Below are 20,891 nucleotides of genomic sequence, written 5' to 3'. Positions count from 1 at the left end.
ACTGGGGTTGTGTCCTGAATCAGGAAGTGGGGTGAGGGGTGGAGGTTCAGGGTGGTTGCAGCGGAGTTTCATCTCGGCCAAATACCCAGAGGAGAATAACAGAAACAGTCCAGACTGAGCACAGACACCGTTGTTCCTTGTTCCTTTCAATTGCATCATTTATTCATGACCAAGGATTATACAGCATTAAATGTTATCTGTTTAAGATACAGTGAGTACGGTGAAGCACACAGGTCTCATAGGGTGGATAAACCCTCAGCTTTGCTCTAAGATTAGCATTTGCTCTAACAGCTTAATGATGGACGAGCAAGTAATTAAACTTTCTACACTTTTTTAAAAAAGTTTCTTGTTTTAAGCCCATGAGCAAAAACAAAACAAAAGGTCAATATTAAAATTACATCCTCTCTTTCTTATACTTACTTAGTCTCAAGTTTACTACAACTGTACAAACATGTGATTCTACTCAGTGTCATGTGGAATCAGCTGTGGCTTTGTGTGTGCAGCAGTGTGTTGTAAAAGAAAGAAAGGTTTTAAAAGATAGAGTGAAAGAGAGAGTGAGAGAGAGCAGGCTAATATTAATAGCCCTGCTGACAGTAAGTGTTGGGTTTAGCACTCTGCGTTCAACCCGGCACAAGGGGAAGTCAGGAGGGGAAGTGAGAAAAAGACACAGCATCTTGATATACTGTCCCATCACTGTATTACTGACCACATTATCCACCATGCTACTGTCTGCAGGCCATCTTGAACCATGAATCAACATACACCTTATTCATGTGTCCTTTGAGCAGGAGGTACGGTGCAAGAGGCAGCACTTTGGGAGCTTCATGTTTCAGCTGCTTTATGAGTTTTGTGTCATTTTATAAAGTGGATTTAGCTTTCGTGTTGCACTGCCACACACTGAAGTTAGTAGTCCAGTGTGATAGATGTGACATCTGCGGTGTATTTTAAGTTTCGTTGAGCATTACAATTTCTTACCCATAAAAAAAAGTGTTGTGGATATTTAGAGGAAGATGTTATTTTGGGGCATATGCAGTAGTTTTTCACCATGAATTGAGCAATGTTGGACAGTTTTTTTAGTATCAGTAATAGCCACACACACACGATACCAAACCAAATGTAATGTTGGAATGACCACAAACTGACCGTAAAAATAGATTTACCAGATGTTTGCATGTCCATCGGCATGTTTGGTGGCGGAATTAACTTTAGCTTGTAGAGGGAAATTTGACAGTCAGTGTGTATGTGTGTGTGTGTGTGTGTGTGTGTGTGTGTGTGTGTGTGTGTGTGTGTGTGTGTGTGTGTGCGTGCGTGCGTGCGTCCTGACAGCAGGTTATAGCCAGTGCAGTACAGTTGATCATCACTTCCCCCTTCCGCCTTCCCCCAAAAGACGTCCACTGTTCTCACATCTGTTTCACTAAAACAATTGTGTTTCTGCTGCTGAATGTGCTTCTGATGAGGGAGTGGCTCTATATTTATAAACCTTTTTAATGATTGCACTCAACTAATGACGTGGTAATTCAAAATTGTCATCCCGTCAGTGGTGGTCAGTGGAGCAGGTTTGTCTTCTACTCCGTGTGTCACTACTGCCCCCCAATGGTGAAGTCCAGGCCTGACCACTTGCTTGTTGGCGCTGCAGAAACGTTGTATAGGTGTATTTTATGTTTTTAGTGTTTCATATTGGTGAAAGCAATGCAGTTTTTCTGTATCGTCAGTGATTTGCCATTTGCAGCATGAGAAACAGCAGGATGAAGACTGTGGAGAGAAGGGTGAAAGAGGAGAGAGAAAAAAGGAGGGAGACTGAGGGTTTATTATGCAGGTGGGAGATATAATTAGTTAGTCGTTGGGCGGATTTGCATGTTTTCACAAAAGGGAAGTAGTGTGTGTGTGTACGTGTGTACGTGTGTGTGTGTGTGTGTGTGTGTGTGTGTGTGTGTGTGTGTGTGTGTGTGTGTGTGTGTGTGTAGCAGAACAAGAGAAGCAAAAAAGGTTTCAAGTGGACACAACAAAAAGTTTTGTGACAGTTTGTGGCTTCACGCAAATCAAAAGGCTTTTAAAATTAGATAATCCCATAGATGGATGATAGCTAAAAACATAACTACTACGCGCATAAAAGAATACAGACATGCCAACGCCTGCATGCCTATGTATTCTCTCTAAGCTCTCCTCATTCTCATCTTTCATACACTCTCTGTTGGCAAAATGCCCTCATGCTGTAGGACCTCTATTCCTTGCCGCTACATTGGGACTGTCCCAATACAGTATCAACCAGGATGTCATTTGGTGTTGCAATGAATGACACACAATGCGAGACATTTCAAGTAGCAAGTTGCTCCCACGTAAAAGTCTTGAGTTAAATTTAGAACAAGTAAACACCTTGGGTCAACCTACTCTTGTGTTAAACCAGCAACTGGAAAGAATGAATGGATGTGGGTTGTGTTCAACTTTTGAATGATTCAGACACACTGCCTGGTGTACAGTGTGTAGGCCCCAATCTGTGACCTGAAAACAGTCAACCCTAACCTATCTAAACTCAACGCCCCTATCCACTTTCCCCTTTTGTCATCTAGATTCGCAAATGTCTATTATTCTGCTTCCATCTGCATTTTTTGTCTGACGCATATTAAAGAATCAGCTCGACTGACTTAATTATCTGTGTGCTTTCCTGTTACAGATATCAGAATGTCAAAGGCAGTAGAGGTTGAGAAAGTCGGGGCTGACTCACCACTGGAGGGCACAGGTAAGATGTGTTGCTGTAAGGGGCAGCCAGTAAACACACACACACACACACACACACACACACACACACGCACGCACAGAAGCCTCTATATTATATGTAAAAAATTTGCACATGCAAGACATCGGAAATTAGAGTCGTGCACAGGCTGTGAGGAAGATGTGATTTATCACCTTTTCCTCTCCCTCCCACACAGATTCAGAACGGAATGGACCTGAATCAAATCACCAGGTACATGCATCTGTTAACTCCTTTTAAAAGATAGTGAAAGAATGCCAGTCACATTTTACCAGAGACCAAAGTGACAAAAATTGAAAAAGATTTTTAAAAATTTGAGATACTTATGTTGGGGTTAGATATAATATAGGTCATTTAAAGTCATTTTGACAGTAATTTCTGAGGTTGTCTCCTCTTCTAGGCTCAGTCAATGAAACTCAGCTCCTTTCCTCTGTCGCCGAACCTGAGCAGCAGCAAAGTGAGTGTGCAATTGTGTGTGTCTCCACGTTACTGAACTGCCTGTGCATGTCTTTGCCTAGGCCTGTGTTTGTGCATCTTTTGTGTCTTAACGTCACACACTAAGCTTATTGACAGTGCGTCTGCCTCAGCTTTGTATTCATTTCTATGCAGTGAATTGTTCTTTTGTTGTGTTCGACGTTGAGGTTGATAATGTGTCGACTCTCCACCCAATCTAGAAAGTAAACAGATTGGAAGAAGAGTGGAGAGTATGATGGCACTCTCCTTCAGAATTGAAATAAATCTATAATATTGCTTTTCACCAAGAGTTGAAATCTTCCTAGTTTGCATACCACAAGAGATATGCAAATCAGTAAGCTGGAAAAGGCCCCCTCCGCTTGTTTAAACATGCCTAGTCCTGGGAGAAACGACCTTTGTGCAACAAAAATAAATTATTGGACTCTTTTTTTTAAAAATTAAACTGAACAAAGACACACATCTGATCAGCTTCCTAATCTAATGGATACTGCATACAATTTTAATGATCTTTAAATAGTTATTACTGCCATTCATGAGTGCGCCTAATGAGCCTCATGTCTTGAACTTACTCAAACTGTTATTGACATTGAGGCTGGAACCAACCACCCACCCTTTCCCTCCTTCAACCACACCTGTAGGGAGGATTACATAGGAGAAAGTGAATAATACAGTTTATTAAGTCTAGGGTTTAAGTTAAACATCATTTTGTCAAACTCTCTCTAAAATTACTTAAACTGTTTGTATTCTTCACATGCTTTGCAATAAACCGGTGAGAATGATTTACCACTAATTGTATAAAAAAAATACAAAGATTATTACAAACAAGTTGACATTTTAGTAGTGTATTCCTAGTGCTAGTGATGATGATAGCTCTTAAATGTTAATATTGTCATTGGTGCTATTGTAGGTCTAAGAAAATGTATTTATTTACCTCTTTGCATTTTTGCATTATTCCATTTTTGTTGGTTATTAATTTGCCCCTGTGTTCTCTTTCTTCATCCCAGAACAAGATGGAGGAATGTGCTGAAATGTCCCCAGCCCTTCCTCCCTCTCACGGCCCGACCCCTTCACAGACAGCCCTGCAACATACACAGCTCATGCTGACCGGCTCCCAACTAGCAGGGGTAAGACACACATGCAGTATATATATGCACACAAACTAAGACCTTGCTTTGCTTTTACCTTGCTTGCTTTTCTTGTGCTGCTTTTTTTTGAACACTTTGTTTCCTTCCTTGTCTTCTCTGTGCACTATCTTCTATGTCTTCATTTCACTCTCACCTCTCCTCTCCTACTCACCTCTCCTTCTACTTACGTCTCCTCTCCTCTCCTCTCCTCTCCTCTCCTCTGCTCTCCTCTCCACTCCTCTCCTCTCCTCTCCTCTCCTCTCCTCTCCTCTCCTCTCCTCTCCTCTCCTCTCCTCTCCTCTCCTCTCCTCTCCTCTCCTCTCCTTTCCTCTCCTCTCCTCTCCTCTCCTCTCCTCTCCTCTCCTCTCCTCTCCTCTCCTCTCCTCTCCTCTCCTTTCCTCTCCTCTCCTCTCCTCTCCTCTCCTCTCCTCTCCTCTCCTCTCCTCTCCTCTCCTCTCCTCTCCTCTCCACTCCACTCCTCTCCTCTCCTCTCCTCTCCTCTCCTCTCCTCTCCTCTCCTCTCCTCTCCTCTCCTCTCCTCTCCTCTCCACCAGTTGACAGCTCTGTTGCCAGCCCAGCAGCAGTTGTTGCTGCAGCAGGCTCAGGCTCAGCTACTGGCTGCAGCTGTTCAGCAGTCCAATGCAGCCCATGCAGCTCATGCCGCCCATGCAGCCGCCCAAGCCAATCAGCAAGCTCAGGCAGCTGCAGCAGCAAATCAGCAAGCCCAGCAGCAACAGCAGCAGCAAGCGGGACAAACGGGGCAGCAGGCTCAGCCACAGTCCCAGGGACAGGGACAGAGCACACAGGAACAGACAGTCCAAAGTGTCCCTGTCCCACCTCCTCCACCCCAGCTTACCCTTTCCCAGCCAATTCAGCTTACCGCCCAGGTACTGACCACCAATAATGGCCATTTCATGATGAGTGACTGATGAAGAAACCGCTAATAATCCATGGAACTATTTTTCTAGCACGTCTTCTGTGTATTTGATAATTTACAATATCCATGATGCATAAGTGCACACATTTTACTTTTCTTCTCTCTGAGTTATACAATAACAATAAGACATTTTCATCCTGCTTCTATGAGTTCTGCTCAGCCAACTCTTTTTTCCTTTTTGTGTGTGATTGACTTCTCTGTTTATTCTCAGAATTACTGTCTTTCTGATCTATTCATTCTCCCTCGATTGAACAGGACATTCAGCAGTTGCTTCAGCTTCAGCAGTTAGTGCTGGTGCCTGGTCACCCACTCCCATCTCCTGCCCAGTTCCTCCTCCCACAGGCACAGCAGGGCCAGCAAGGTGGGCAGGCCCTTTCCAACAAAAACACTTATAGTTGTAAACAAAAAGTCTGCCTTTTTAACATGCTTACAGTTGATAATGTACTTTTTTTTCTCAGGACTCCTATCAACACCAAATCTTATTCCGCTACCTCAGCAAAACCAAGGGAGCCTGCTCTCTGCTCAAACTAGAATGGGACTCCAAGCACAGGTATGAGGAAAATTCCAGCTTTAGTCAGTGGGAGAAGGAAAGTGCAGTCTATGCACAAGTGATAAACATATGTCTGTTTCCTTGTCATTTTTCCAGCCATCCCCCCTGCAGCGAGACAAGTGTCTGGATGTGAGCGTGGGTGGAGGCGTGACCACGGTACCCTCAGTGACCTCTCACCCAGAGGAGCCCAGTGACCTGGAAGAACTGGAACAGTTTGCCCGCACTTTCAAACAGAGACGCATCAAACTGGGCTTCACACAGGTAGGAAGAGACTCATGTGTTGTGTGTGTGTGCTCATCGTACTAGCATTGAATGTTTTGATGTGTTTTGTCTTGTGTTGAACTCTACTTCTTATTCTTTTATCCCTCCTCCAGGGAGATGTGGGCTTGGCCATGGGGAAGCTATACGGCAATGACTTCAGTCAGACCACCATCTCCCGCTTTGAAGCTCTCAACCTAAGCTTTAAGAACATGTGCAAGCTGAAGCCACTGCTGGAGAAGTGGCTCAATGATGCAGGTGAGCCCTCATTGAAAGAACAGTTCTTATCATTCAGACTATTTTATGACTGAAGTAGCTGTAAGTAGCGTAAATGGGACAGGTATGTCACATTTACATTGAGTAGGTGGAAATTTATTGCAGCTAGTTCAGCGTTTACTTTGTGCTAATGTTTTGTTGAATTTGGCCGTTAGAAACCATGTCCATAGACAGCACCCTGCCCAGCCCCAGCTCCCTGTCCTCTCCCTCTCTGGGCTTTGAGGGGCTTCCTGGTCGCCGCAGAAAGAAGAGAACCAGCATCGAGACAAATGTACGTGTGGCCCTGGAGCGCGCATTTCTGACGGTAAGATAAGAAACTTTTTACTAGTCCATGTATTTCTTTTGTGTTTTGTCTTAATGCCTTGTATGTCTTATGTAAAGCGTTTTGCACTGTCTTGTTGTTGAGACATGCTATACAAAAGTTGCCATCACTGTTCAATTAAGAAATGGAGAAACTAGAATTCATTAGAAAAAGTGGAATAAAGATTATGATTCATATAGTTTGCTTGGAATGAGTGTCTTTTAATCGATTGTGTACTAGACCTATTGATGACGGAGGCTAACTGATTTAATAATAACTTTATCTCTTTTACTCATGCTGTTATATATGAATAAAGATGATCTGTTGTTTTCCTGTCCTCACTACACAATGTTTTGTGGCCTGTGGTATTGTGATTATAACTAACCAGTTCAGAAAATTCTGACAGAGATTAATTTGTGTGTAAAGGTTTTAATTCTCATATAACATCTGACTAAAATATAGCACTGCTGAAGGGATCTAAATTCCTGTTATCCTACTCCTCCCACAGAACCAGAAGCCTACCTCAGAAGAGATCCTGCTGATTGCCGAGCAGCTCAACATGGAGAAGGAGGTGATCCGGGTCTGGTTCTGTAACCGCCGGCAGAAAGAGAAGCGCATCAATCCCACGAGTGCCACCCCTCCCCTGCCCAGCCAGCCCCCCACTGCCCCATCAACGCACAAACCACCCTGCTACAGCCCTCACATGGTACATGTCCAGCCTCAGCATCCCTGTTAGCACGTTAGCTTACCCAGCACAGATGCATCACAGTCCTTACAGCATTGCCTGTCTTTTAATGAATGGTTTCAATAACAAACATGTTGCTGTCTGTGAGAAACTTAAATGTGCCTCTTCTTCTTCTTGACAGATGTCCAGCCAGCTGTCGCAGGCTGTGACCAGTCTAAGCAGCACAACGGTGACTACCATGTCCTCCGTCTGCCCTCTGACTTCCAGCCTCACCTCCACCCACCCTTCTCTCAGCTCTGCACCCTCTCCAGCTACTCCTCCGCCTCCTCCCCGCAGCACAGCCAGCCCAGCCACTCCCAGCCACAGCACACTCAACCTTAACACGGGGTAAGAGACGCTCACAGCAAACCACCTGGGCCTCCCCGGTCAGCAAATTACAGCCAGGGAAAATGTGGGTTTTAATGGGACTGTTCACTCAAATAACAATAACTTATCTCTAGTAGTATCTAGCAATGCTGATAATGTTGGACTTTATTGGATCTAGTTTGTACACACAACATTTATTGTATGTCCATCCATCCAAATAGAGGAATCCCCCCGTTGTTGTTATTCCTTACTTTTCTTAGCAGTTTTGGGGAATTTTTCCTTATCCAAGCTGAGAGTAGTCAGTGTACAGATTAGTAAACCCTTTAAAGCAATTAATTTTGGCTTATATTTTGTGAATATGACTGATTTGTTTGAAGTTTGGGAATATTTAACTCTATTCCATTGATACTGAATGGAATTAGATTTCTAGTGCTCACCGTATTTAAAATATACAGTTAAAAAAATCTGAGGTAAGAAAAAAACATGTAATTTCTCTGTGTCATATTCACTCTGGATTATTCACAGGCCTTGAAAATGAAAAAAGAAAATAGCAAACAGTAAATTGTCAAAGTGAAGATAAATTAATCCAGTTACTTCCACTACCTTGAAGCAGAAATCTAAGTAAACTGATTTATTTAAAAAAAAAAAAAAAAGACAATGAAAATAAACCTGTGCGAGGCTAAACACCACCATGTGAGATCTAACTGAGAAAACACACTGACCCTTTCCAGTTTTGTCTTTGTTAGATTCTCTACTAAAATCTGTCACTTGAATTATTATTTTTAATCAATGTTTATCAGTTGTGAACACCACAGGGAAATCAGTTTAGGCAAAATATTTAACACACACACACACACACACACACACACACACACACACACACACACACACACACACACACACACACACACACACACACACACACACACACAGCATCTACACACAACACCATTTCCATAAGCCTTCTCACTTTGAATGCTGCACCACACTCGGTTCACCTGCAGTTTGTAGTTAAATGGTTGATACTTTATACTCACACACACACAGTGACTGCATACACGCTGATGTTCCAACATGCTACTGGGTGCCTCTTCTGCCCCTATGCAGCAGTACATCTTAACCCTGTGTGTGTATGCGTGTGTGGTTCTTGTGTTCACAGCTTATGGCGTATGGGTAAAAAGAACGGTGACGTGTCAAACTACATCACCGATTTTGCTGCAAACTTGAGGTGAATACGACAGAGACGCACACATGGCACACACAAAATCATTCACATGGTGCTAATGTGCTTGTGTATGTATGCTTTCTTTTTAAAAATAAGTAGGTTATGAGATGCTTTGTAACATTTCCAGGATGCTCTGTGTCTTTCTACATTTCTAACCTTTTGTCTATACAGCCAGTTGTCAGCACAATGCGGCTCTTTATATGTGTAGGGATGAATTTGCCCTCTGTCTGTCCTTGCTACTAAACCTGCTGTTTTCCTCACCTTTTCTCCTCTGCCTGTCTGTGTTGGTGTATATGCTTGCACATGTATGGTGCTGCATGTGTGTGTGTGTGTGTGTGTGTGTGTGTGTGTGTGTGCCACAACAGGAACACTGTGATGGGAGTTAACACAGGGATGAACCAAGCCCTCCTCGGTAACAATCCCCTGGCCACTATCCAAGGTGTGTGTGAGAGAGAGAAAGAGACATTGAGAGGCAAATGGGTTTATTGAAGGAGAGAGAAAAAAAGAGACAAAAATGTTTAGCCTCAGCACTACTGATAAACAGAATGTAATTTAAAGGTCAAGGCTGAGGTGGAGCTGTATAGTATTATCTAATTTCTAGTCCACAGCTTACATAAAAACACCCAGAAAATGTTTTTTTTTTTTTACATTTAGTGCACAGGTAATACATTTCTACTCTCAAACAGTTACAGAAACCATTCTCCTGTACACACTTAAAGTGCAGACACATACTCAACAACTCCACTCTTCAGCACCATCCTACCCTTGAGACCAATAACAGAACAGCACAAAAAAAACTGTCTGTCCCACAGAAATGACCACAAACATAATCCCAACCACCATCAGCTCAGCAGAGCTCACTTTTAATCATATTTGGTTGGGGAGGAGGTGAACTAAAAGGAGAAGTGCGATGATGATGAATAATAACAGTTGTACATGGTGAGTGAAGTCACACAGGCTGACTGCTGGCTGGAGACATGGATGAACAGGCAGCTAAGGGTGTTTGATCATCTACAGTAAGAAGCAGCTGAGACAGAAAGAGGAGTAGAGAAGTAAAAAAAAAAAAAAAAAAAAAAAGTTGTTTCTCATATATTGTCATCTACCTCCATGAGTCCATCCCATCAAGTGTCTGTGTGTGAGTGATGGTGGATACATCAATGTGTGTGCTGGTGTTGCTGTTTTTTGTGTGTGCATCTTTGCTGTCTCACTCATTCTTAGCTTTTCATGTCTTTACTTTTATTATTAGTAGAATATGTTCACCACCGTAACAGCCATACCCCAAGAGATCAAACTCTTGAGAAACTAGAAATAAGTTTCTTCATCAACCAGGCCATAATTCACAGTGCAACCACAAAACATTCTGTGCTTTGACTAGTAGGGGGAACCAACGCTTCTTTTAAAAAAAAAAATCACAAACATGATTAGGCTGCGTCAAAGTCTTACATGCCTTTGAACCTCTTTGCACCTTTTACACAGCATTCGGGGTATGAAACAAGCATTGCATGGAGCTGTAAGAACTGTAAGAGAAAAACAATCATGCTGCTTGTTTCCATAACAACAGACCTCTCATGTCAGTTCACCTGTTCTAATGCCGTATCTAATCATTTAAGATTAGCTTGCTGGGGATGTTAGACAATGTTCAATTACTAGGTTTTTATTACTTACTTTTGTATAGTTTAGTTTTTTAAAATTAAATTTGCCAACTCAGAAGTGAAACTGGTTCCAAAAAAAACCCAAATAAGCGTGTGCAGTGGCTTTTAGCTGCTCTATTTTAGGGTGCTTTCTCCGATTGAGCTATATCCTGTTGGGAATTGTCATCTTCAGCAGTGGCAGATGAAGAAGCTCGAATGAACGTGGGTAGACTGAAAACATCAATTAAAACATCTGACTCAAAACAGCTACTCCTTAAAGGCACTGTTCCTTACTCAGGATGAAAACTGGCAAAAGGTTTTTTTTAAGGGTCTGAATGACGTGGGGTGGTTAGAGGAGGCATAGACAATGCCAAACCAACAACAACAACAACCATATCAAAAACAGAAAATTAAAAGTTATTTTAAAATTGACTCTAATTCTGATCTGGAAATATTGTGGAAGTGTCTGACAGTGTGATTCTGTTTCATCTCTTCTCTCTGTTTCAGCCCTAGCAGCCAGTGGTGGCCAGCTGCCTCTTTCCACTCTTGAGGGGGCCAGCAAGGTGATGCTGGGGGCCTCAGGGGGCCAGGGAGGGGGCCTCCCCTCCTCCCTCTTTCTCAACCACCCTGCTCTCCTCCACATGGGCCAGAATCCCAGTGCTGGACTTGTCAGCGCTGCTGTAGCCAAAGTTTCCCACCCATCACCTTTCCCCTCGGCCAGCAGCATCAGCCCCACACCCTGTTCCCCCTCTCCTTGCTCTAGCCCCGCCTCTTCCTGCTCCTCCAGTGAAATGGCACACAGCCCGCCCTCTCTCGGCGGGGCTAAGATTGAGTGACCAGCGCCAAGGGCCAATCAGAGAAGAGGAGGAAGGAAGAAACAAGAACCTTGCCTTTCACACCAAAGCTATCTCTTTCTCTCTCTTGTGCTCTTCTTCCATTATATTTTTCACAATGGCTCTCTCTCTCTTTCTCTCCCGGTCTTTCGATGCCAAAAATACACAGAATGAAAGAGGAGAGAGGGAGGGAAAGAAGTGAAAGAAGGGAGAAGGGGGGAAAGGGAAAGATTGAAACCAAAAATCTTTATCTATCCAAACAGATGGAAATGAGGCAACGTGGGACCTTTTTGTCAATACCATGTGATATCGACGTGGCACCTCTCTGCTCTTTCTCTCTGAAGGAAAACAAACCAATGACTCTAACGAAGGGACGAAGGAGACGGCAGAGATGCTTGTTGAAGTGCATAAACCAAAAATGACAAAACATAACTTTACTATATAACAAAGAAATGGCGGCAAGGACAAGAAAAAAGAAGAGGACTGTGCTAACATTTCCTTTTTTTCTATTATTTTGAAAAGCTGCGGGTCTGAAGGAAGAGGAGTGGGGAGGATATGTTTAAACCAAAAATTTACCTGAGGAGGAGACGGAAGAGGAATACACAATGACAAAAAAAAACTAACAAAAAAAAACAAGAACAAAAAAAAAAAAACAACAACCATACCAAAATCCCAAATACCAAAAACCAAAAATACGGAGAGAAAAGCTTTATTCAAAGGACGTGTAAATACTGAAGCTATCCAGGACCAGGACTCTACTGCTACTGCTACACACACACACACACACACACACACACACACACACACACACACACACATCAAGAGCCAATCCATCCTGTCATCGACTCATCCTGTCTGTGTCAGCTCATGTGTCCCTTATAGGCTTTCATGCTTAATATCTTGAATGAATCTGTAAAATATTACTTTTTGTCAAGAGCTCATGTATGAATGATTGCCAGTCCTGCTGAGTCTTCATGCGTTTAGTCTTTTTACCTACCTCTGGTTATAAGAGCATAGAATAGTTTGCATTTCACCTTTTTATTTCAGATTTTCTTGACAAGCTTATTTTTCTTACACTTTGACAAGTATAGTTTGGGATTAGTTTTTTTTTATTAATATTATTTATTAGTGTCATGACAGAATTCAGCTCCTATTTATTCTTGCACACTATTATAGTGTTAGCGCTGGAGTTTTAATCTTCATCATTGTCATCATCCTTGGTTTCATGGCCTATTTCTGTCATCAACCTGCGTTTTGTTTTAAATGTGACTTTTCTGCAGCAACGCAGATGATAAACGGTGAAAAAGATAGTCATCTCAGTCCTCACCAAGTGCCAATAGATCAAAGACAGACTTGGCATATTGCGAGTTGATTTCAAGGTGTGAATAAATTTATTAAGACCTAAGCGTTTGACATTTCGTGCTCTTAATCAGGCCACTCTTTCCTCACTCTGAAAGATAACCCATTATCCAGTGACTCCGTGGCTAAATGAACATGCCCTGGAAACTTCACAGACTATTTGTTAAGAGTGGCAACCGTTTTAAGAGTATGAAATAGGGCTGTGATTGCAGAAATAAAGTAATATCTGTTGATACTGAAGGATAAATAAGTCAATAAAGCCAAGTTTAGTCACAGCTGGCTCTCGTTCCTGCCTTGTCAATCAGCATAGATGCCCCGACACCTGTATGTCTAGACATGTTTACTGATATTTGTCTGTTCTCATCATCACTTCATCAATCACATTTCACTGTCATTTTCCACCTCTACCTGCCATTATTTCTCAAATGGAAACCAAAGTATTCTCAAGGCTGGGTTCTTCTTCAAGAGCCTTAGTCAAGAACACAATAAAGACACAGAGGTGGTGGTGGTGGTGGTGGGGGGCTCGAGAACAGGATGTCACCACTGGAAGCCCTCTGGTGTAATCCCCCTCCACCTGGCCCATCCAAAAACCCATGGGGAAAGCTTTACATAGGGAACTGATCCTTTACTCTGAACCCCAGAAAGAAGGGTTACGATGGGACAGGCAAAGGAGGGACACACTGTAGTGAGGGGATCAGGCGTCACACTTTTTGTAAGAGGATACCAAAAATAAACACAAACCAAAAAAAAAAAAAACTAACAACCCACAACCCAAGGAATGACAGAAGCAAACCAAAAAGAACCCAAACCAAAAGTGGCTGGAGAGAGGAGGTGAGGAGGACAAAGTGCAGGTGTTAAAGGAAGCGAAGCGACTCTGTCTGTCTGTCAGCTTTAGGGCCACGACACAGCCCCGCTCTGAAACTGTGTAGCATGGATGGAGGGGTAAATAGACAGGCAGCTAGACAGGGAAGCAGAAGAAGGACGGACAGTTCCTCCCCTCCTCTGCCTCTCTCTTTCTCCAGCTCAGCTCTCTGGTCCTGGATGGAGCTAAACGCAAATGACCTCACTGAACTGAAATCTTATAAAAATCTGTTTTTATTTTTTTGTTGGTTGGTTCTGATTGTTTTATCTCTGCTGTGTCTCTTGATGCCGTTTTATGTACTGTACTTTAGTGCTTACTACTTATTTGGAATAACGTACTCGCTTACTTACTACAAGAGCTCCTTATTTTTTTCGTAGTCGTGCTAGAGATTTTTATCAGGTGGTTGGAAAAAATACTGTGAAAATTTAGCTTCCAGATTTTTATTAGATAAAGAAACAAACTGTCTTGAAAGGTAAAAAAAGACAACACAAAAAACCAAAAACAAAGAGTTGAATAGGAAACCCTAAAAATGCCAAACCAAATACTGAACCAAACCAAACACAGTAGACAGAAACAGGAACTGCCTTCTCTGTGTGAGGGCAAAGAAATGGGTTAGTGTCAATTTGTCTGAGGTGTAACTGTGTGTCTTTCTGTATTTAAGTTAATGGTTTAAATGGTTAAAAAAATGTAATGAATATGGTCTGCAGTGATGTCTTGTCACACATTTTGACCACAAAGGCAGCAGTGTAAGATACACTTATTGCAGAATAATACACACAGTAAAGGCCTCAGTTAAATTGAATGGATGAGAGTTGGACGTAAACCTATCCAAAGAATATTTGGTTTGATCCACACAAGAAAAACCGCTGACACACGAGAATCGTTTCACAAACCAAACCTTAGATGTGGGGTTTGCACCTTAAAGGTGAAACCTTTTCTCCACATTGACTCTTAGACGGAATGTATCTGTTAGTGCTTCTATAGATTTTGTAGAAAAAAGATATATGTTCTATTGCTTACTTATCGCTAATGTATGAAAAAGAAAAAACTTACAAAAAAGCCTTTGAGAAAAAAAGATCCTAAAAACATTGATGATAATAACTTGATTTTAGACCAAAAATTTTAACTATCTCTCTTTGGACGTTTCATTTCTCTTTATGATTCATGATTTAGACTTTTGATTGTACTATTTATTCAGAGTAGATTTGATTTACTTGCTTGTTATCTTATTTGTGTTGTTATTTATTTGTTAATTTATTTCTAGAGGTGCTTTTTTCGTATTCTATGATGTATTTGTGACAGATTTTTTATTATTTTTTTTACCCCTGCTGAAGTTCTTTCTTACTTCTTTAAACCAAATGATAGCAGAAATGCAACCTAGGGTCCTGTAGGGACTTAATAAGAGAACACAGTCGACTGATGGTCAGTCACAAAGAAATTCTCTTCCTCACTGGGACAACTTTCCTCCTCAAAGGGAAGGGACGCTCACAGTACTGAGAGGCAGCACTGTGGCGACCAACCCCCCGTGATTTGCAGGTGTTTACAGGGGAAAAAAATTCAGTGGGTGGGAGTTTTATGTTTTCCTTTGTGTCTTCTTGTAATTAGACAAAGAAGCCATGCTGAAATTCAGTTCCAGTGACAAAAGCATAGATATGATTTTTGCCTACATGGGGTGTTCTTTGAGGCACAGTGCTGCTTCTGTTCTCTATATTTTCTCCACAGGGAGAACACAGTGAAAGCTTTACAGCTATACAACCAAAAACGCAAAAGAAGAAGATCAGCTGAGGCAAAGGCTAAAGTGTTTTTACGTGATAGTAAGGAAACAGAGAGGCACAAGAGAAAGAGGGTGATTTCGGATTCCCAGCAGTAAATCACCCTCCAGCTTCTCTTTTTGTCTCTGTTTTTATGTTTCTGTATCTCTTTTTCTTTCCACTTTTCTGTACGTTGGTTTCAACCTTTTTCTTCATCCAGTGTAGGATGTAAAAGAGAGATAGTTCATCATATACCTCATATTCTTTGATGATAAACCAAATAGATGAATGCTTTAAAATGCGGGGCTCAGGTGGGGATCAGGGTGCCGGGATGGTGCGTGTGGACAGTGTGCTTGTATTGGCTGGGAGCAGACTGAGAAAGGTCAAAGGTGGTTGTCCCAATAGAAGTAAACACAGGTTTGGGATCAACGATGGAAGTAAAAGATCATTGAGTAAATTGCAAGTTTACTCCATTAGATTCAGATGGTGCCACTTAAGGTCAAGAGGCCATATTGGTTTATGCTCTGGTCTACTCTCACACACACACACACACACACACACACACACACACACACACACACACACACACACACACACACACACACACACAGGCCTCGTCCCCCTGATAAACGCCCACGCTGTCTGTGTTGAGCTTTGAACACAGCCCTCACCTCACATCTGACCCTTACTGCTGTCACCCCGTCGCACATGGACTGTGGGCTTAGAGCTGCTCTTTGGCCCAAATCTAAGATCAAATCTGGATCCATTTTTTGGCTTAAAAAAGCTTCTGGATTCATGCCTCTGAGCAACTTTATCGTCAAGGTCGCCAAGCCCTCTCTTACCTTTAGGTCCGTGTTGCTGGATGAGGGGGCATGTTGACCGTTTGGTGTCCACGTGTATCAGGGAGCACTGTAGGGCGGGTAACCAGGGAACGGCTGACGCTGAGGTTGCTAGGTGACAGATACTTCTCACAAGTTAGCGTGTGATGAGAGAAGGGAAGTTGTAGGAAGAGGTGTGCATGCGATTAAAACATCTGGATTCTCCCTGAGAGTCCATTTCCTTGTTTTGCTCTCTTTGTCTCTCTTGTGTATTTGGAGGAAGTGGATGCAGAGCGGCACTCCTCTGTGAACCTCAGAGTTTTAGGAAGCTATGAGTAAAGTGCTGGTCTCTGTGGTGGGGATACCCCATTAGTGAATGATACCAAAGTCTATGCCCCGCCACGTGAATCAGCACCATGTCCACGATCCCTAAAAACCTGATATCCACAGAGTCTTCCCAAACTCCATTTTCCTCTATACAACTTATTCATACGTATTTTTTCTTCACATAATTAAATCGTCTCTTCCAACTACAGGTGTACCTTCACAGCAGCATCTGGGTAAGTAGCTTTAGAGGAACAGTTTTGTAATTCAGTTTTTTGGTAAATGTTTGCTTTCTTTCAGAAAGTTAGATGTGGCTCCACCCAGCATGCAGTTAGCATGAAAAATGGAAGCAGGGGCAGGGGAAGTTAGTGCTGCTGGCCAAAACGTCGTTCCACATAAAACCACACACTGATGGGTTTGCACTTCAGTTTTTGTGCAGCAAAAAAAAAAAAAACACACCATGTGACATCTTAATAGGTGAGTTTTACAGGTGCTGGTAGCTTCTTTTGCTTTCCTGTGAACCATAAAGGTGTTTAGTACATCTATAACAGATTTTTTTATCCAGTTTTTAAAAATGAATGAGCAACTTTTAAGCACCGTACATGAATATTATTGACAGTAAAGGCTACATAAACAGTTATGACATGAATAGGCCTATTTTTTGGGTGTTTTTTACTAAATTGAAAGTAACTGCTTGAGCCAGCAGCAGACTGAACTTTGTACTGAAATGAAGACAGTCTGAATGATTACAAATGGTAATAAATATGCATTTCAACAGTGACATTCATGTTTTTTTTCTACAAAAAGGAACAAACTTTATAGTCAGTAGCAGCACACCTGTGAGAATCATTCAATTACCTCTTCTGTTTTAGGATAACCAACCTGGCTGCAGATTCATATTTACCATGCAGACATCGAGGTGCTGCAGTCTTCTCATCTAACTCTTGGAAAGAAAGCAAATAAGAGTGTTTACCAAAACATTTAACTATTCCTTCGAAATGAAGCATCAACACCTAATTGAAATTATGTAAAGATGAGAGAATGTGTGTCTCTGGGCAGGAAGCCATAATAGATGGCACTGCCAGAGAAAGAGAGACAAAAGAGAGCAAAGAAAACAACAAAGCTGCTACTTCTTCCTCTGCCCACTGTCATCCACACATACATGCACTTCCTAGCTTTCATCCTTTTCTACTCTCTCTCTCTCTCGTACAATACAGCTTTAGTCCAAAGGTTCTCCAGCAACACAGCAAAGCAAGTCAGATGTTAAAGAAGAAAACCAAAGAGCTCTAACTTGACTTACTCTTCAACACAAAGCCTCCACTGCATCCTTCGCCTTTCTCTTTCCATTCCTTCCTGTCTGCTCTGCTTTAACTCGTCTGTCACCTAGTGAGCCGGTCTTGAAGCATTAACCTCAGCTATCCAAAGGGAAATAATAATAATAATGATGATAATTAAGATGATGCTGATGAAATGTATATTTTTAAGTATTTGTCATTGGAAAAATAATCTTAAGCTTCTCATAATTATGGTGATCACGACGATGATGACGACAACAATGATGACGATGATGATAATGAAGTTTCTCTTATCTTTGTAGCTGTTCTGATCCTTCTTGAGTTTGTGTCTTTTCTGCTTGTGCTGCCAGAGTACTGCTTAACTCCCATCACCTTCCTCCCTCGTTTTTCTTTTGGCTTACCCCAATGTTTGGTCCTAACGTCTACCTGTCCAACCTTTACCCTTAGATGTTTGTCTACTCCTCCAATGTGTGTGTGTGATAGAGTGTGTGTGTGTGTGTGTGTGTGTGTGTGTGCGTGTGTGCGTGTGTGTGTGTGTGTGTGTGTGTGTAAGAGCAAACTGTTAAACCCTGACAAGGGGAAGTTTAAAATTTTCTCTGGAAGTGGTTTCTTGTTGTTAGCTGTTTAAAAGGGGGAGGGTTCCAGTCTGTCAGTTTGTTACATGCCCACCTGTGAGCATGTGTGTGTGTGTGTGTGTGTGTGTGTGTGTGACTGGGTGGGCTGTGGGTTGTTGGAAAGTGGGATGGGTGCGGTAGACAAAAAGACTCCTTGTTCTATGGACAACAACAAACCCCAACACACGATCTGTACTGTCAACTGTAACGTACTGTTTGCCAACTTCCTAGTAAATGTAGCTTTAATTCCCCCTGTCACAACAGTCAGCTTGTGTCCCTATTGTGCGTGAGTGAATATATGTGTGCAGGTATGGTTGAGTCACTCTCCCCTTGTGTCTTCTATCCTGTGATCAGTCTCACCCCCCCTTCCCTTCCCTTTTAGTCTGCCCCCCTTCTTCTCCTTTGTGGTAGCAAGTTAGCCTTTTAGTGTGTTTATCTGAAAAACCAAAAAAAAAAAGAAGAAAAATTACTCTGCTTGTTCATTGTACAGTGTTGTTCATTTTAAGTCATTTTTGTAACTGAAAGTGTTTCATTCATCCAAATAAAACAGGAGACAAAAACTGTACAGATGATCCCCTACTGCCTCTCGTCTTCTGTTTTCTGTCAAATTCTGATCAGTGTCTAGGTTTTCATTTTGAACCACAGGTTTCACTTGGTTTGGAGAAACCTCATCGCCCAAACAGAAGCGTACCTCTGCTTGTTCTTCTGCTTTTTAGCCAGTGGAGGGTGCTGTTAGACTTAATATCTCACCCCACAGCAGCCTGAATAAACTGCCTTTCTCTACTGATACTGCTGTTTCTCTCTGGAACTCCTGTCAATATGGGGGAGAGCAAGTGTCTTCAAACTTATTTGCCATATTTGCCGTCAAGATATGCAAAGCTCTGTTGGAAGTGGCTGGCTGAACTAGATATCCATCAGAAGTTGCTGATATAAAACAGATCCAGTTTGGGTTAGTACTGCGCTGACTTTTACCTTGTATTAAAGCCATCAGGTGAGCAATCAAGGTTAGTTATTTACCCAACCTAAAATATGGTGTGGTCTAGTGCTGCAGTGATTGGTCAAAGCATGTGATGCTTCCAGCTTCTTAAATATGTCAATATGATGCTTTTCTCGTTTCGTTAGTCCAACACATTCTGACTACTAGAGCGTTAAATACTGCTATTTTGTTAAAGCCCCTTGAGTCATAGGGATGAGCACAAGGTGTCCTGTTTGGTGAAGTTTAGGCACCAAAACTATTTGCTTAAAATTAGGCAAAGATACTGATTTCGGCTATCTTTTCATTTTCCGACAGTGACAACACCAGCAAAAACCACTTGGCCACAGTCTCATGGCGTCTGTTTCTGACTTTCACAAATTTGTATGGGTCTTTCTGCCCTGAATGTAAAAAAATGACACTAAAGTGTATCTTCTGTGTTCAAATGTGACACCAAGTTGACCTGACAAATAGACAGAATGTGACAAGTTGGGAGCGAGACCAGACTCATCAGTCTGGCAAAACAACACATTGGATGACTTCACTTTGGGCTTTTGGAGACTGTGGTGGAAATTTTCAAAGATATCTTGATATTATATAAACCAATCAATTAACTCATAAATCAGGAAAACCATCAGTGGATTAACTGATGATGAAAATAGTCTTTCTTTGCAGGGCATGTTGTGATCTACTTTTATTCTCCTCCATACATGCAGCATTTGTTTCCGCTTTAGATGTCATGTTGTTTTGTACAATAAGGGAGTTTATGACTCTTCTGAGGTAAAACTTGAGTTTGTATCTAACATTGTGTGTTTCATCTTGACAAATGAACCATATTATTATTTTCATAATCAATGTATCTGCTGCTCATTTCTCCAGTTAATCAGTTAATCATTTGCTTTATTTAACATGAGAGAGCCGCTTAAAAATAGCCTTTTTTTTTTTTTTTTGCCAAGGTGATTTATTTGTCTTATTTTGTCTGACCAGCCATCTATCACCGAAAGCTCATCGGTTTATTTTGTTGCAAGAAAAAAGGAGGTACAAAACTTCACATCTGAGAAGCTGGAAGCCTCAAACTGCCATTGTCTAAAGAAAAAATGATGAAGAAATAAACTGCATCATAAGGACACTACTAGTCAAAAGGACACCTTCTCATTCAATGCTTTTTATTATTTGTATTATTTTCTACATTGAAGATTAATACTCAAGATTAACACTTTTTTGGTTTACAACATAATTCTATATGTGTTCTTTTATAGTTTTAATGTTTTCAGTATTAATCTACAATGCAGAAAATGATTAAATAAAAAACGTTTAATGAGAATGTGTGTCCAAACTTTTGACTGGCAGTATATATTGACTCAAACTGCCTCTATTTTAATTTGACTGAGACTGATTCATGTCAGCAAGGACTGCTAAGTCTAATGCCATGTCCCCACAACCTGAAGGTAAGCTCTCACCTGCACTTGTCGGTGGGGAGGAG

General features: G+C 41.7%; 1 protein-coding gene across 5 annotated transcripts in view; it reads left to right on the top strand.

Annotated features, from left to right (window-relative positions):
- The window catches only part of pou2f2a (POU class 2 homeobox 2a), a 64,405-nt gene extending 45,398 nt beyond the window's left edge, over window positions 1-19,007 (top strand). For 2 of the 5 annotated variants that reach the window (XM_055013810.1, XM_035950860.2), the window contains exons 2-15: window positions 2,672-2,737; window positions 2,931-2,965; window positions 3,153-3,209; window positions 4,231-4,350; window positions 5,543-5,648; window positions 5,746-5,837; window positions 5,934-6,098; window positions 6,212-6,353; window positions 6,527-6,675; window positions 7,181-7,378; window positions 7,539-7,744; window positions 8,883-8,951; window positions 9,314-9,387; window positions 11,087-19,007. In XM_055013810.1, coding sequence (XP_054869785.1) covers window positions 2,672-2,737; window positions 2,931-2,965; window positions 3,153-3,209; window positions 4,231-4,350; window positions 5,543-5,648; window positions 5,746-5,837; window positions 5,934-6,098; window positions 6,212-6,353; window positions 6,527-6,675; window positions 7,181-7,378; window positions 7,539-7,744; window positions 8,883-8,951; window positions 9,314-9,387; window positions 11,087-11,415 — 1,808 coding nt within the window. In that variant the 3' untranslated portion in view covers window positions 11,416-19,007. Of the gene's footprint in view, window positions 1-2,671; window positions 2,738-2,930; window positions 2,966-3,152; window positions 3,210-4,230; window positions 4,351-4,904; window positions 5,238-5,542; window positions 5,649-5,745; window positions 5,838-5,933; window positions 6,099-6,211; window positions 6,354-6,526; window positions 6,676-7,180; window positions 7,379-7,538; window positions 7,745-8,882; window positions 8,952-9,313; window positions 9,388-11,086 lie in introns of all 5 variants that reach the window. The other 3 variants (XM_055013809.1, XM_055013811.1, XM_055013812.1) reach the window with 3 other exon arrangements.
- The last annotated feature ends 1,884 nt before the right edge of the window (window positions 19,008-20,891 follow it).

This window comes from Amphiprion ocellaris, chromosome 9 (assembly GCF_022539595.1).
Source record: "Amphiprion ocellaris isolate individual 3 ecotype Okinawa chromosome 9, ASM2253959v1, whole genome shotgun sequence".
NCBI lineage: Eukaryota > Metazoa > Chordata > Actinopteri > Pomacentridae > Amphiprion > Amphiprion ocellaris.
This window is presented reverse-complemented; position numbering and strand designations above follow the sequence as displayed.